Source organism: Salvelinus alpinus, chromosome 7 (genome assembly GCF_045679555.1).
Source record: "Salvelinus alpinus chromosome 7, SLU_Salpinus.1, whole genome shotgun sequence".
In the NCBI taxonomy this organism is placed as follows: Eukaryota; Metazoa; Chordata; class Actinopteri; order Salmoniformes; family Salmonidae; genus Salvelinus; species Salvelinus alpinus.
Genome location: NC_092092.1, coordinates 28,972,144 through 28,985,635, shown reverse-complemented (window position 1 = coordinate 28,985,635; position 13,492 = coordinate 28,972,144). Strand labels below are relative to the sequence as shown.

Below are 13,492 nucleotides of genomic sequence, written 5' to 3'. Positions count from 1 at the left end.
ATCGCTGCGGGGTTTTTATTTCAGCTGTTCAGAAATGAGGTAGAGAAATGCACAGAACGTGTTCAGGTTGTTTAGCTCTGGGGAAGAGGTGTCTAAGGGGGTGAAACTGGGCAGTCACTCAGCCTTACAAATAAGCCCCCTATATATGTTGCTAGGGACAAACTTCTTCAACCAAATCCTACCCTCCTTTCCTTGTAGGAACGTAGAAAGATGGAGAGTGAAATAGGACAGAAATTGTGAGTACGCCATTTTGTTTGTCCATGGTAGTTAGTGCTTCACTCTATTTGTCTGCCATATTGGTAGAGGACTATGAATGTAAAGCCAGTCAATGCCATAATGAGAAAGCCATCAAATGATATATGGTTGTGGAATGTATTCGGAATACACAAGACAAATCTTATATAACATTTAAAATGAACCCCTACCCCACCTATCCTCCCCTTTATTGATAGAAGTTGAATAGCAGTCTTTTGGTTACATAAGCAAGCCAGGCAGCCCAACCTGTGTTCAGCACTGACATGTACACGCATTCACATACGTATGCACTGAGCAGGCTCATAATGGAACAGTGTTTCATAATATGGCATTGACATTGGAGGACTATAGAGGACCATGTAATAAGGGCATTAGATATAGTTAGAATAATCTGGGTTTTATTAACCGAACTGCAGTAAATATGGTAACATATAAAAACACATCAGGCATTAGTGTAATTAATCATATTCAACAGGTTTCATCAGAAAAGTTCAGCGTGCCATCAAACTGTAGGAACATTTTCCAAGTGGATTTTCCAACATTTTCCCACACTGGATTTCATCCACAGGTTGTGGATTTTCCTCATTGGCTGGCTGTTCTGGAGCAGCCAGGACCTTCTGCCTGAAACTGAAGTGCTGTGTGTTAAACCATGCACAGTTTAGGTCCTTCTTTGTTGAACAAGGGTGATGACCTGGTGTATTCTCATGGTGGAGGGCACCGCTTTTATCGAGCTTGGCATCATCTCCATCGCATGTTCAACATCTGGACTTTGTGGAGGAGTGGTCAAGTTCCTCAGTGCTCCTTTCCTCTCCTTGCTTCTTTTGTATACTGTTCTCCACTGTTTACGCTTCTGACGCTGGTCTCTCACTTAAATCACTGATATTTTTATTTTTCCCTGCTTCAACATTTATTTTCCTTTGACGCTTTTTCTCAAGGTATTGTTCCCTTTTTTCGACACTGCCTTTGTCTTTCTGCTGCTGATGTGGGTGCCATCATTCCCTAGATGTTTCAATGGATAACGTTAAATCAAAGATTCTTAGAATATATACATGTCTACACTATAATCCTTGAGTAATTTAGGCTCTAGAGCGACTTAAAGGAACAACTGAAGTTGAGAGTCTTGCCCAACTCTCCTACCACTAGGATACCTGCCTCACATTGAACACATTACAGCATGTTTTATAAGTGAATATAAACCATGTATAATATATTGATTAATTCATTTGTTTAGATGCAGTAAGTTACTCAATCCTGTCACAGGTTTACAACCCCGTTACAATGAAACGTGATGGTTTTTGGCTCAAAATGGCCTCTGCTTCTCATGTGAAGGACAGGAGACCACATTGTGTGCATGAAATTAATAGATTGTATATTTTTATGGGTTAAAATATAATTTTGATAGGTACTAGTTTTCCATGTTTGTTTAATGTAACGGGGTTGAGTTGTTCAGGTTGACGATCCCCACCTGACTTAAAAAAAAAAAAAAAAAAAAATACAGATATAAAAGGATGTGATTACTTGCCTGTTTCTGTACCATGCAGTCGAAAATTGTTGAATGATGTCAGTTCCTGTTAATGATGGCACATAAGGGTGGACTGACCATTTTTTTATAGGCAGAGTTTGGTAGGCGTGACGGGGTTGAGTGTAGACTGACGGACAGACCTAAATTGTGTGATTTGAATCAATAATCATGCATTTATTTGATAAATACTTACTCAACAAAAGAACACATATGTTTGCATTAATGGCAAAAGTGATTAATTATGTGCACATTTTAATATTCATTTCCCAAGTAAAAATTAAGTGAAATGCCTGGGGTACATGGCACAATTCTTAATTATTTAAAAAATCTTATTTTTTAACTGACTAAGTTAAAATTAATGCTATATTTATTTAAATTCATTATACTGGACATTTTCAATTTATATACAAAATCTTTTAACATTTTTATTTTGGTGACCCAATACTTGAAATATAATATAAAAAGTCAGAGGGGCTGCAATATTACCCGAGCCCAAGAATGTCCCATATAAACTAAGCAAAAAAAAAGAAACGTCCTCTCACTGTCAACTGCGTTTATTTTCAGCAAACTTAACGTGTAAATATTTGTATGAACATAAGTTTCAACAACTGAGATGTAAACTGAACAAGTTCCACAGACATGTGACTAACAGAAATTGAATAATGTGTCCCTGAAAAAAGGGGGGATCAAAATCAAAAGTCGCTCTGGATAAGAGCGTCTGCTAAATGACTTAAATGTAAATGTAACAGTGTATCTGGTGTGGCCACCAGCTGCATTAAGTACTGCAGTGCATCTCCTCCTCATGGACTGCACCAGATTTGCCAGTTCTTGCTGTGAGATGTTACCCCACTCTTCCACCAAGGCACCTGGAAGTTCCCAGACATTTCTGGGGGGAATGGCCCTAGCCCTCACCTCCGATCCAACAGGTCCCAGACGTGCTTAATGGGATTGAGATCCGGGCTCTTCGCTGGCCATGGCAGAACACTGACATTCCTGTCTTGCAGGAAATCACGCACAGAACGAGCAGTATGGCTGGTGGCATTGTCATGCTGGAGGGTCATGTCAGGATGAGCCTGCAGGAAGGGTACCACATGAGGGAGGAGGATGTCTTCCCTGTAACGCACAGCATTGAGATTGCCTGCAATGACAACAAGCTCAGTCCAATGATGCTGTGGCACACTGCCCCAGACCATGACGTACCCTCCACCTCCAAATCGATCCCACTCCAGAGTACAGGCCTCGGTGTAACGCTCATTCCTTCGATGATAAACACAAATCCGACCATCACCCCTGGTGAGACAAAACCGCGACTCGTCAGTGAAGAGCACTTTTTGCCAGTCCTGTCTGGTCCAGCGACGGTTGGTTTGTGCCCATAGGCGAAGTTGTTGCCGGTGATGTCTGGTGAGGACCTGCCTTACAACAGGCCTACAAGCCCTCAGTCCAGCCTCTCAACCTATTGCGGACAGTCTGAGCACTGATGGAGGGATTGTGCGTTCCTGGTGTAACCTTGGCAGTTTCCATCCTGTACCTGTCCCGCAGGTGTGATGTTTGGATGTACCGATCCTGTGTAGGTGTTGTTACACGTGGTCTGCCACTGCGAGGACGATCAAAAAGGGATGGTTCTTTTTTTGCTGAGTTTATTTCAAAAGTTTGGGGTCACTTAGTTATGTCCTTGTTTTTGAAAGAAAATCACTTTTTTGGTCCATTTTTAAAATAACATCAAATTGACCAGAAATACAGTGTAGACATTGTTAATATTGTAAATGACTATTGTAGTTGGAAACGTCAGATTTTTTTTAAATGGAATATCTACATAGGTGTACAGAGGCCCATTATCAGCAACCATCACTCCTGTGTTCTAATGTCACGTTGTTAGCTAATCCAAGTTTGTCATTTTAAAAGGCTCATTGAACATTAGAAAACTATTTTCCAATTATGTTAGCAGAGCTGAAAACTGTTGTTCTGATTAAATAAGCAATAAAACTGGCCTTCTTTAGACTAGTTGAGTATCTGGAGCATCAGCATTTGTGGGTTCTATTACAGGCTCAAAGTGGTACATTCATACATACAGTAGCAGTCAAAAGTTTGGACACACCTACTCATTACAGGGTTTTTATTTTATTCTTACTATTTTCTACATTGTAGAATAGTAGTGAAGACCTCACAACTATGAAATGTTGTGATATCCAGGAATGTGGGTTTGTGTTACTATAAATGTTGGCTTTCAATTAAAATCACAAGGTTCAATTAAAAACAGGACACATCCAAGGTCACTTGCTCGATGAATGGTTATGTAGTAACCAAAAAAGTGTTAAACAAATCAGAATATATTTGAGATTCTTCAGTAGCCACCCTTTGCCTTGATGACAGCTTTGCACACTCTTGGCATTCTCTCATCTGGAGTGCATTTCAATTAACAGGTGTGCATTGTGAAAAGTAAATTTGTGGAATTTCTTTCCTCAATGCATTTGAGCCAATCAGTTGTATTGTGACAAGGTAGGGGTGGTATACAGAAGATAGCTCTATTTGGTAAAAGACCAAGTCCATATTATGACAAGAACAGCTCAAATAGGCAAAGAGAAACGACAGTCCATCATTACTTTAAGACATGAAGGTCAGTCAATCTGGAAAATTTGAAGACCTTTGAAAGTTTCTTCAAGTGCAGTCGCAAAAACCAAGTGCTATGATGGAACTGGCTCTCATGAGGACCGCCACAGGAAAGGAAGACCCATAGTTACCTCTGCTGCAGAAGACAAGTGGCTTGTCACCTCTGACCGCTATCTTTAGAAGTGTTCAATAAACAGCCATAATAAATTTTAAAAAACTCATGTTTGTAAACAAATGGTTATATCAGAATGGTTAATAATAATGTGTCTGGCCTTGTGCTTAGAGAGGATTGGAGGAATAGAACAGTGGTCTGACCTGACAGTATCAATACCCACCAGAGAGAACTGCATTTGATCATGACTGACTCATTTGTCTTGGTTTAAGAAGTGGCTTTGACCCCAAAAAGCAGTCAGATGTTTTTTTGTTTTTTCCTGTTAATCTTTTCAAGTAGAAGTCCAAATACGTGCTTGTAAGCCTCAGTTCACACCATTTTCCCTGTATCGGTCCTGGTCAGTCCCTGGATGGGAGACCAGATGCTGCTGGAAGTGGTGTTGGAGGGCCAGTAGGAGGCACTCTTTCCTCTGGTCTAAAAAATATCCCAATGCCCCAGGGCAGTGATTGGGGACACTGCCCTGTGTAGGGTGCCGTCTTTCGGATGGGACGTTAAACGGGTGTCCTGACTCTCTGAGGTCATTAAAGATCCCATGGCACTTATCGTAAGAGTAGGGGTGTTAACCCCGGTGTCCTGGCTAAATTCCCAATCTGGCCCTCAAACCATCATGGTCACCTAATAATCCCCAGTTTATAATTGGCTCATTCATCCCCCTCCTCTCCCCTGTAACTATTCCCCAGGTCGTTGCTGCAAATGAGAACGTGTTCTCAGTCAACTTACCTGGTAAAATAATGGTAAAATAAATAAATAAAAAAATTAAAAGAAGAAAAATAAATGTGAATTGACATGCACACCCATATCCACACACACAATTTGCTGATATCAGTTATGGATTATTTTCAACAACATGGAATAGGAACCAGGATTATAAGAAGTGAAAAAAACAAGGCCTCTTTTTGTACTGTATTTTTACATTTGTTGTTTTGTTTGTCTTAGTTTTGACCTTTTCTCACCCTGGTTTGAAGTGAATTATGACCACAAGTGGACCAAATCTCTCAAGTGTTTAACAATAAACAGAGACTGTTTTAGAGAAATGGTTTGACTTTGATTTTCTTATTCACCCCACCCCATAAATTAATTTAAAGGTGTAGTATGCAGAATTCTCTCCGCCATTTATTGGTTGCTAAAATTATAATAGTTAGCCTAATTTCATTTTGTGACCATCTAAACCACTGTGAAATATCTTTTCAATATCAACAAAAATTATATTTTCAGCTGTTTTAAGCTGTTTTAAAAAACAAAGTAAAGAACGGGAAGCATAGAAATTATACACACAGAACAGATCTGATGCTTATTTTAGACCTGCTTTCAATGATAATGACAGATCTATAACTCACATTTCTATGTGAATTTGGTTGGGACGCCCACAAAGTTACATATTGCAGCTTTAACAGTATATTGAAAGTATGAATTGGAATATTTAAGTTTGGACACAGCAAGAATATTGACCTAAATGATAATTCGAAATGTGTCTTTACTTCTCTGTTTGATTTGTTTTATTGGACTCAATAGGCTCCCAGTGGTTCTATGAGATTCTAATGGCGAACGTGCATAAAGATGGTAGAATTCAGATATTACTTGATTTTCTTTTAGCATTATCGACTGAGTATGAACCATGTCTCGCGCCATAGTTTACAATGTGCAAATAAATCAGCACAATCTACCCTTTTCGTTTTTAAAATTGGGATCATTTATACTGTGCTTAAAAAATAAAGTAGCGCAATGTAGGCTACAATACCTTAGCAATGTACCTCATCAAAACGAGGAATTTGTGGTAAGTGCATGGGGGCCGCTATCTTTATGCACCTCTGCTATTACTGGTGGGCAACGTCAACGCTGAAACCAAAAAAAACCTGATGTACTGGATCTACAATGATCCTAGGATTCTAACCCACTCAGATCCCAGCCTAGAAGTATGACCTTGCAAGAGGTCTCCATGGTTATGACTACTCCTATAACGTGGCTGATGTTGACTGAAGTGAAAAGTGTTTTACATGTGCCCAAGATAGGACAGTGTGCCAGCCGAAAGAGATGCACGAGATCTAGCGCCCAATTTGACTGGAGCGAGATTCCCAAAGGCTGGAGCATCAGGCTTGTCGCCCGCTCATATTTCGCTTCATTAGCGCTCCACGGTCTCAGGGCATGCCCGCCCCAGCATGAATTTGTAGTCTACTTGTGTGCTGCTAATATACTCTTCCTTTAGCTGCTGTCTTGGAGTTAGCTATATGTTTTCATAAAGAAACTGATAAACACATGTTATGAATCAAGTTGACTTACAGAGATGAGGACCAAGAGCAAGGGAGGGAGTGCAGTGATATCCACAACTAAAGAATCATTGTGGAATCTGAAAAGACTCTTATACCAAAATGATGATGGTTTACTTGGCTACTATGTGGACATGCTAAAAGAAATGAATGAGGTGGGTAGATAACTAAGTGTCATTGTAGCAAAGTATTTATAAACTAAGTATCAGATATTTTAAACGTTTAGTTCATTTTCGTTCTAGTATCTATACAATAGGCCATTGATTTTTGGCCCAATAGACCTGGCATATTCCCACGTTAAAGGAGTTTTCTGTTTTGATTTCGTTTTTTTGCCAAAAAATCTTTTACCTTACCAATAGAAAAATCAGAAAACAACTCTGCATCTCTGCCCAGACTGGCACGAGTGGCCAAAAGGGTGTTTAGCATCCTGGCTCTGCAAGTGTGGAGAGGATATTCTCCGCTACTGGCCGGCTATCCAGGCACCATCGCACTAATAAGTCATTTTTCGTTTAATTTGTATTTAATTCTAAGTCACAGCCTATTTGCGCAATTTATAGACGATAATGATTTAATACATTAATACAACATATGTGTTTAAATGCTGCGCGCTTTATGTCCTTACAAGCCTATTGTGTCGCACTCGCAAATGCTTCACAATGTATTTATTTGTAGGCTATAGCCTTGAAATAATTTAAATTAATATAGCCGAAATTAATTTTCGTTCCTTCTTAGGCTCCCTATTTAGTGTTTATGTTCTGTTTAATATGACATGTAGCCTATTTGAAATGATGTTCGCTTCTTACAGTACATTCACCTTTTCATGTTTATTCAAAACTTTTCATTCAAATCCACGTGGTTTGGTTTCAATACTTAAAAACCAATTAGTAGGTCCATGTAGTCACAAAATAGATTCCCTGTGAGAATGGAGCTGTTTTTAGCGTAGCAAAAGGAAAGGACATAGAGCGCCGCAACGGTGAGCGTGATTTCCAACAGCTCAAATCCGCTCACATACTCTGATGGGTCTGGACCAGTGGCGATTTTAGCATGTAAATCTTATCTTGGAGGGGCAAAAAAAATACAAGTGGGATGCATGCTAGCAAAGCCACAACACAAAAATATACATTAATTGAACTGTTAATGGTGACAAACGGTGCCCACAAACTGTTAGGGCCTACATAAAGCTGGCTATCAGCAGCGCCTTGTCTGGCAGCGAAACAGTTAATTCGGCCTCATTTAAGGCCTTTAAAAAAAAACATAGCTGATATGGCTGACTCGCTTAAACAAATGTGGTTTCTACTGACAATTGAGATGTACAAACTATGGCATAAGGGAACGGCGAGCGGATAAGAGGCAATCCGTAATTTCGATTAAGACATTAATGAGGAGCTAGGACTTTTGCAATGTACAGCGACAGAATTCAGAACATGGGCAGTTCTTAGTGTTCTCCCTGTACACCAAGTCAGAACCGTAGGATAAATAAAGGGGCCATATAAGCAGACAATGAAAGCTCTTACAATATTCAATGATTACATTTCTCGAAAACAGGTTATAGGCTACATGTGCACCACCAAGTAAGAACAGTAGGCAAAATTAAGAGGGGTAAGTATACCAAATGATTAGGGTGAGGCACGTGGGCTACTAACATCTTACGACACAACATACACTTCGTATTACTTTCTTAGCTCTAGTATACTTATCTCCCTGGCATATTACATAATTTATGCAGCAGCATACAATACATTTTTGGATTCATTTGAGCATGAAGGTGGCGCGGCGGTCCTTCGTGGGCAAATTTTGTCATCAAAGTCTAGCATTCTCTGGATTTATTGTGCTTTCAAAACAACTGGAGGCCGGATTTACAATTTTGAGTTGGATGACCGTTCAAAACGTATTTTCCCAGTCGGAGCTTGTTTATTCCCGACTTCCCAGTTGTCCTGAAGTCAAGTTTCCGCAGTTTCGAGTTAAGTTGTTTTGAGTGCGGCACAAATCATGCTTCATTGACATGGCCAATGTTGAATGATTATCATTTTAAACTTGGAAAAAAGCTCCTTAATCCCAGATTTGAGACCACACAGCCACTGTCACTGATTCTTTCCAAACCACTCATTGTTGAATTTGCTATTTCCAACTTGTTGTGTAATGTTTATGGCTAATGGCCGATGAGCACCAATCCGTTTTATCTATCATTTCTCTTCATTATTTCTCTTCATATGACAACGATTAAAAAGGATTTGTGAGTAGATTGTCGACTTGATTCGTGATGATGACTGCTAGCTAAGATTTTGAAAGTATGATGTTGACATGATCAGTCCAATCAATGCTACTGTACATATAACGTGATTTAACATAATTGTATCTGTGGCCAATGACCTTGAGCCTTCTTGGATGGGCACTTGTAATGTAACTCTATGGCGGCACCCAAGGGGTTAGAATTTTTGATATCCCCCCTTGGGGGTGATGTACTGTCCCCATGAGTGACCGAACACTGAGCCAATCACAGCGCAACGCTCTGTATTTTCTGCTGGCTTGCCCCACCACAGAAAGGCTGAAACACCTGCATTTTGGAGCTACCTTACTCAAGAAAACAAAAAAGAGACAATGTTTGTATGTAGCTTTATTAACTCAATGATATATATATAATTTTTTACATTGTTTGCAAACTGATATGTGACAAAACAGGCAAGCCCCCCCCCACACACACACACAAAAATGCTATGCCCCATAATCCTCTGCATAATCCTATTTTCTGTGCAGATAACAATCCGATAGCCAATATAATTTACCGTTTACATATCTATAGATCAGTGACCTATTTAGGAAAGACAAACGGTAAGAGGCAACTAATTCGTTTATTTTATTTCCCGAGCACGTAGACTTATTTCGTAACAACGTATTTTGGTTTCTTAGGTAATACTGTAAACGCTTCCGATTGGCTTTCCCTATTTTGTCGGACAACAGGAGAAACCTATCACGACTCTTTCCGTAGGTTTCTAGCAGTGATTGGCTAGATCAGCTAGGCATCATGGGGAAAAAACGTTAAGGGGCGGGATACAAACCTTGTGGTCATAAAAACGAGGTTTACAATTTCGTAAAAATTTCAATCTCGTTTTACATGTGGCTATTTTTTCTGCTGTTGAATTTGGAAGCGTTGATAAATCTTGTCAATTTCATATCTGCTCCAGTTTTTAATTGATAGTCAGACCAGGAGATCTTTAAAAACTTTTAGAAAAGATGTCTTCAGAGATTCCGGAGATTTTCAAAGCTCTGCTAGAGGACCCCTTCACTGTTCCTACATTTGATTATAACGGTAAGAAGAAGCGAAATAATCGTAATATCTTTGTGAAAATTGTCAATAAATTGCGCAGTCTGAATGATAACGAATAATGTTTCCCCAGCGCTATAGTAAACCACGCGCGACCGACCCTATGTTCCAACCATAAAACGTATTTGATACATTTGTTGTAAGCATAAACAATGTCCTGTCTGTGAACACTCTTCGACTATAAATACAAAATGTTGGACTAATTTCTCACTGCATGTCCTATATATTGCGTAACCTCAATAAAACCCTGGTGCCATTTTGACAGCGTCTCGGTTTAGTTAGCCTAGGCAATTTGATCACAAGATTGACCTCCGATTTAATCAACATGCCAGCATCATGTGGTGTGGGGGTTGTAGGGAGAAGTAGGATTAAGGTTTGTCATCGTTAGAGGGCTCTATTCACTTGTTCTGTTCTGGATGTGGTTGTGGTTGTGTTCTCTCATTTGTGAGATTGGATTGGATGTGATTTATGTAAACAGTCCAAGCAGATGTTGGCAACACTTAACCAGATTGTAAAACAAGATTAGAGTAGATATGATTTTTCACTTAAATTCACGAGACAATTGAAACATGGACAGTTGCAAAATGCATGTGGTGTCTGGTACTCCTAAACGTACTGATCACACTCAGGATACAAATTACTCAGGGCATTCACAACACTTGAACCACTGACATCAACTCCCAATAGCCAAATACCACTGGACAGGACTTGTCACCTAAAACCTAATGACGCAACCTGTCCACATAAGAGCTGTCCGGTATGCACTTGGTAAGGAAATGGTGGTAGTCTAATAATATGAACTGTAAACACAGAGCTCACTAATCTTGTGATATCCTCTTCCCAAACCAATTGCTGATAATTAGCCACATTCACACAAATGTTTGTAAGGCGGTGGGAGACACTTAAGTACACACATTGGTGCCCTTGGCTGCGTAGTGTGATCAAAGCCAAGTGCGTCATAGAGGAACCCACACACAATCGTGCCCAATGTTTGAGCTTCTGCCCTGAGGAAAGAGATTAAGGGCCCCACTGTTAAGCAATAATATAAGCCAGGCGAGTTTCATTCCATCAGCCATCAGACTGCTGAACAGTGGGACATAGGACAGATGCGTGCCCATTACAAGGTCGGAAAGTAGGTCGCAGAGGCTTTGAATAGGTGAAAATGTAAATGTTTGACTTGTACTAACTTTCCAGTTTTCTGTACTGCATGTGTATTTATATTGTGTTGTTTGTGTATTTGTATACTGACGTCATACTTTATTGTCCATTTACATGGAAATTAATTTAGTATCTCTCACATGAGGGGAGGAGGACAACATGTAAGGTCATGCTGGCAGCGCCAGTAATTCCCTGGAGGTCCATCCCCTCGTCTTGATGGTGACAGATAGATACACTCTTGTCTCCTTCATACCATATCACCCCTTTGGATGGACCTTTTTAAGGCCTTCATAGATGCTTCACAAATTATTCAGAAGCAAACATCCAGAGAGTGAAAAAAGGTGATGACACATTTGCCAGATGTAAGGAGGACCTGATACAATAGCTTTTATAATGTATAGTAGGCCAATCAATAGCTTTTACATTTTTGAAGCATCTATGTAGGCCTTGTAAAGGATTTATGAAGGTGTCATAAAGACAGTAGTGGATGGCATCTATATTTTTCCCTCTTACTGTGGTGAGGATGCTAGACTGGCTCTGTATACAGACAGAACAGCACACTCTGTACTCTTGCAGTAATGCCCCCTAAAAAAAACGATCTTACTCCTCAGATTACAATACAATAATGCTGTCTATGCCTCTGCTTGATCTGTAGAAAACAAATGTTTGACAACTTGTATATCATGTCTATCCCTATATCTAAATGTTTTGAGTAAGGGCTTAGTATGTTGTGCATTTGGCTGTTATGGTATACAGTGGGGAGAACAAGTATTTGATACACTGCCAATTTTGCAGGTTTTCCTACTTACAAAGCATGTAGAGGTCTGTCATTTTTATCATAGGTACACTTCAACTGTGAGAGACGGAATCTAAAACAAAAATCCAGAAAATCACATTGTATGATTTTTAAGTAATTAATTTGCATTTTATTGCATGACATAAGTATTTGATCACCTACCAACCAGTAAGAATTCCGGCTCTCACAGACCTGTTAGTTTTTCTTTAAGAAGCCCTCCTGTTCTCCACTCATTACCTGTATTAACTGCACCTGTTTGAACTCGTTACCTGTATAAAAGACACCTGTCCACACACTCAATCAAACAGACTCCAACCTCTCCACAATGGCCAAGACCAGAGAGCTGTGTAAGGACAACAGGGATAAAATTGTAGACCTGCACAAGGCTGGGATGGGCTACAGGACAATAGGCAAGCAGCTTGGTGAGAAGGCAACAACTGTTGGCGCAATTATTAGAAAATGGAAGACGTTCAAGATGACGGTCAATCACCCTCGGTCTGGGGCTCTATGCAAGATCTCACCTCGTGGGGCATCAATGATCATGAGGAAGGTAAGGGATCAGCCCAGAACTACACGGCAGGACCTGGTCAATGACCTGAAGAGAGCTGGGACCACAGTCTCAAAGAAAACCATTAATAACACACTACGCCGTCATGGATTAAAATCCTGCAGCGCACGCAAGGTCCCCCTGCTCAAGCCAGCGCATGTCCATGCCCGTCTGAGGTTTGCCAATGACCATCTGGATGATCCAGAGGAGGAATGGGAGAAGGTCATGTGGTCTGATGAGACAAAAATAGAGCTTTTTGGTCTAAACTCCACTCGCCGTGTTTGGAGGAGGAAGAAGGATGAGTACAACCCCAAGAACACCATCCCAACTGTGAAGCATGGAGGTGGAAACATCATTCTTTGGGGATGCTTTCTGCAAAGGGGACAGGACGACTGCACCGTATTGAGGGGAGGATGGATGGGGCCATGTATCGCGAGAACTTGGCCAACAACCTCCTTCCCTCAGTAAGAGCATTGAAGATGGGTCGTGGCTGGGTCTCCCAGCATGACAACGACCCGAAACACACAGCCAGGGCAACTAAGGAGTGGCTCCGTAAGAAGCATCTCAAGGTCCTGGAGTGGCCTAGCCAGTCTCCTGACCTGAACCCAATAGAAAATCTTTGGAGGGAGCTGAAAGTCCGTATTGCCCAGCGACAGCCCCAAAACCTGAAGGATCTGGAGAAAGTCTGTATGGAGGAGTGGGCCAAAATCCCTGCTGCAGTGTGTCCAAACCTGGTCAAGAACTACAGGAAACGTATGATCTCTGTAATTGCAAACAAAGGTTTCTGTACCAAATATTAAGTTCTGCTTTTCTGATGTATCAAATACTTATGTCATGCAATAAAATGCT

At 40.5% G+C, this 13,492-nt stretch overlaps 1 protein-coding gene across 2 annotated transcripts in view; it reads left to right on the top strand.

The window, feature by feature from the left end:
• Positions 1-13,492, top strand: part of LOC139580156 (thyrotroph embryonic factor-like) — a 39,435-nt gene that overhangs the window by 2,051 nt on the left and 23,892 nt on the right. The window contains exon 1 of one of the 2 annotated variants that reach the window (XM_071408696.1): positions 9,864-10,127. The exons of the other annotated variant lie outside the window; for it this stretch is intronic. Coding sequence (XP_071264797.1) covers positions 10,052-10,127 — 76 coding nt within the window. The 5' untranslated portion in view covers positions 9,864-10,051. Of the gene's footprint in view, positions 1-9,863; positions 10,128-13,492 lie in introns of those variants that run through there. 2 annotated transcript variants of the gene reach the window in all.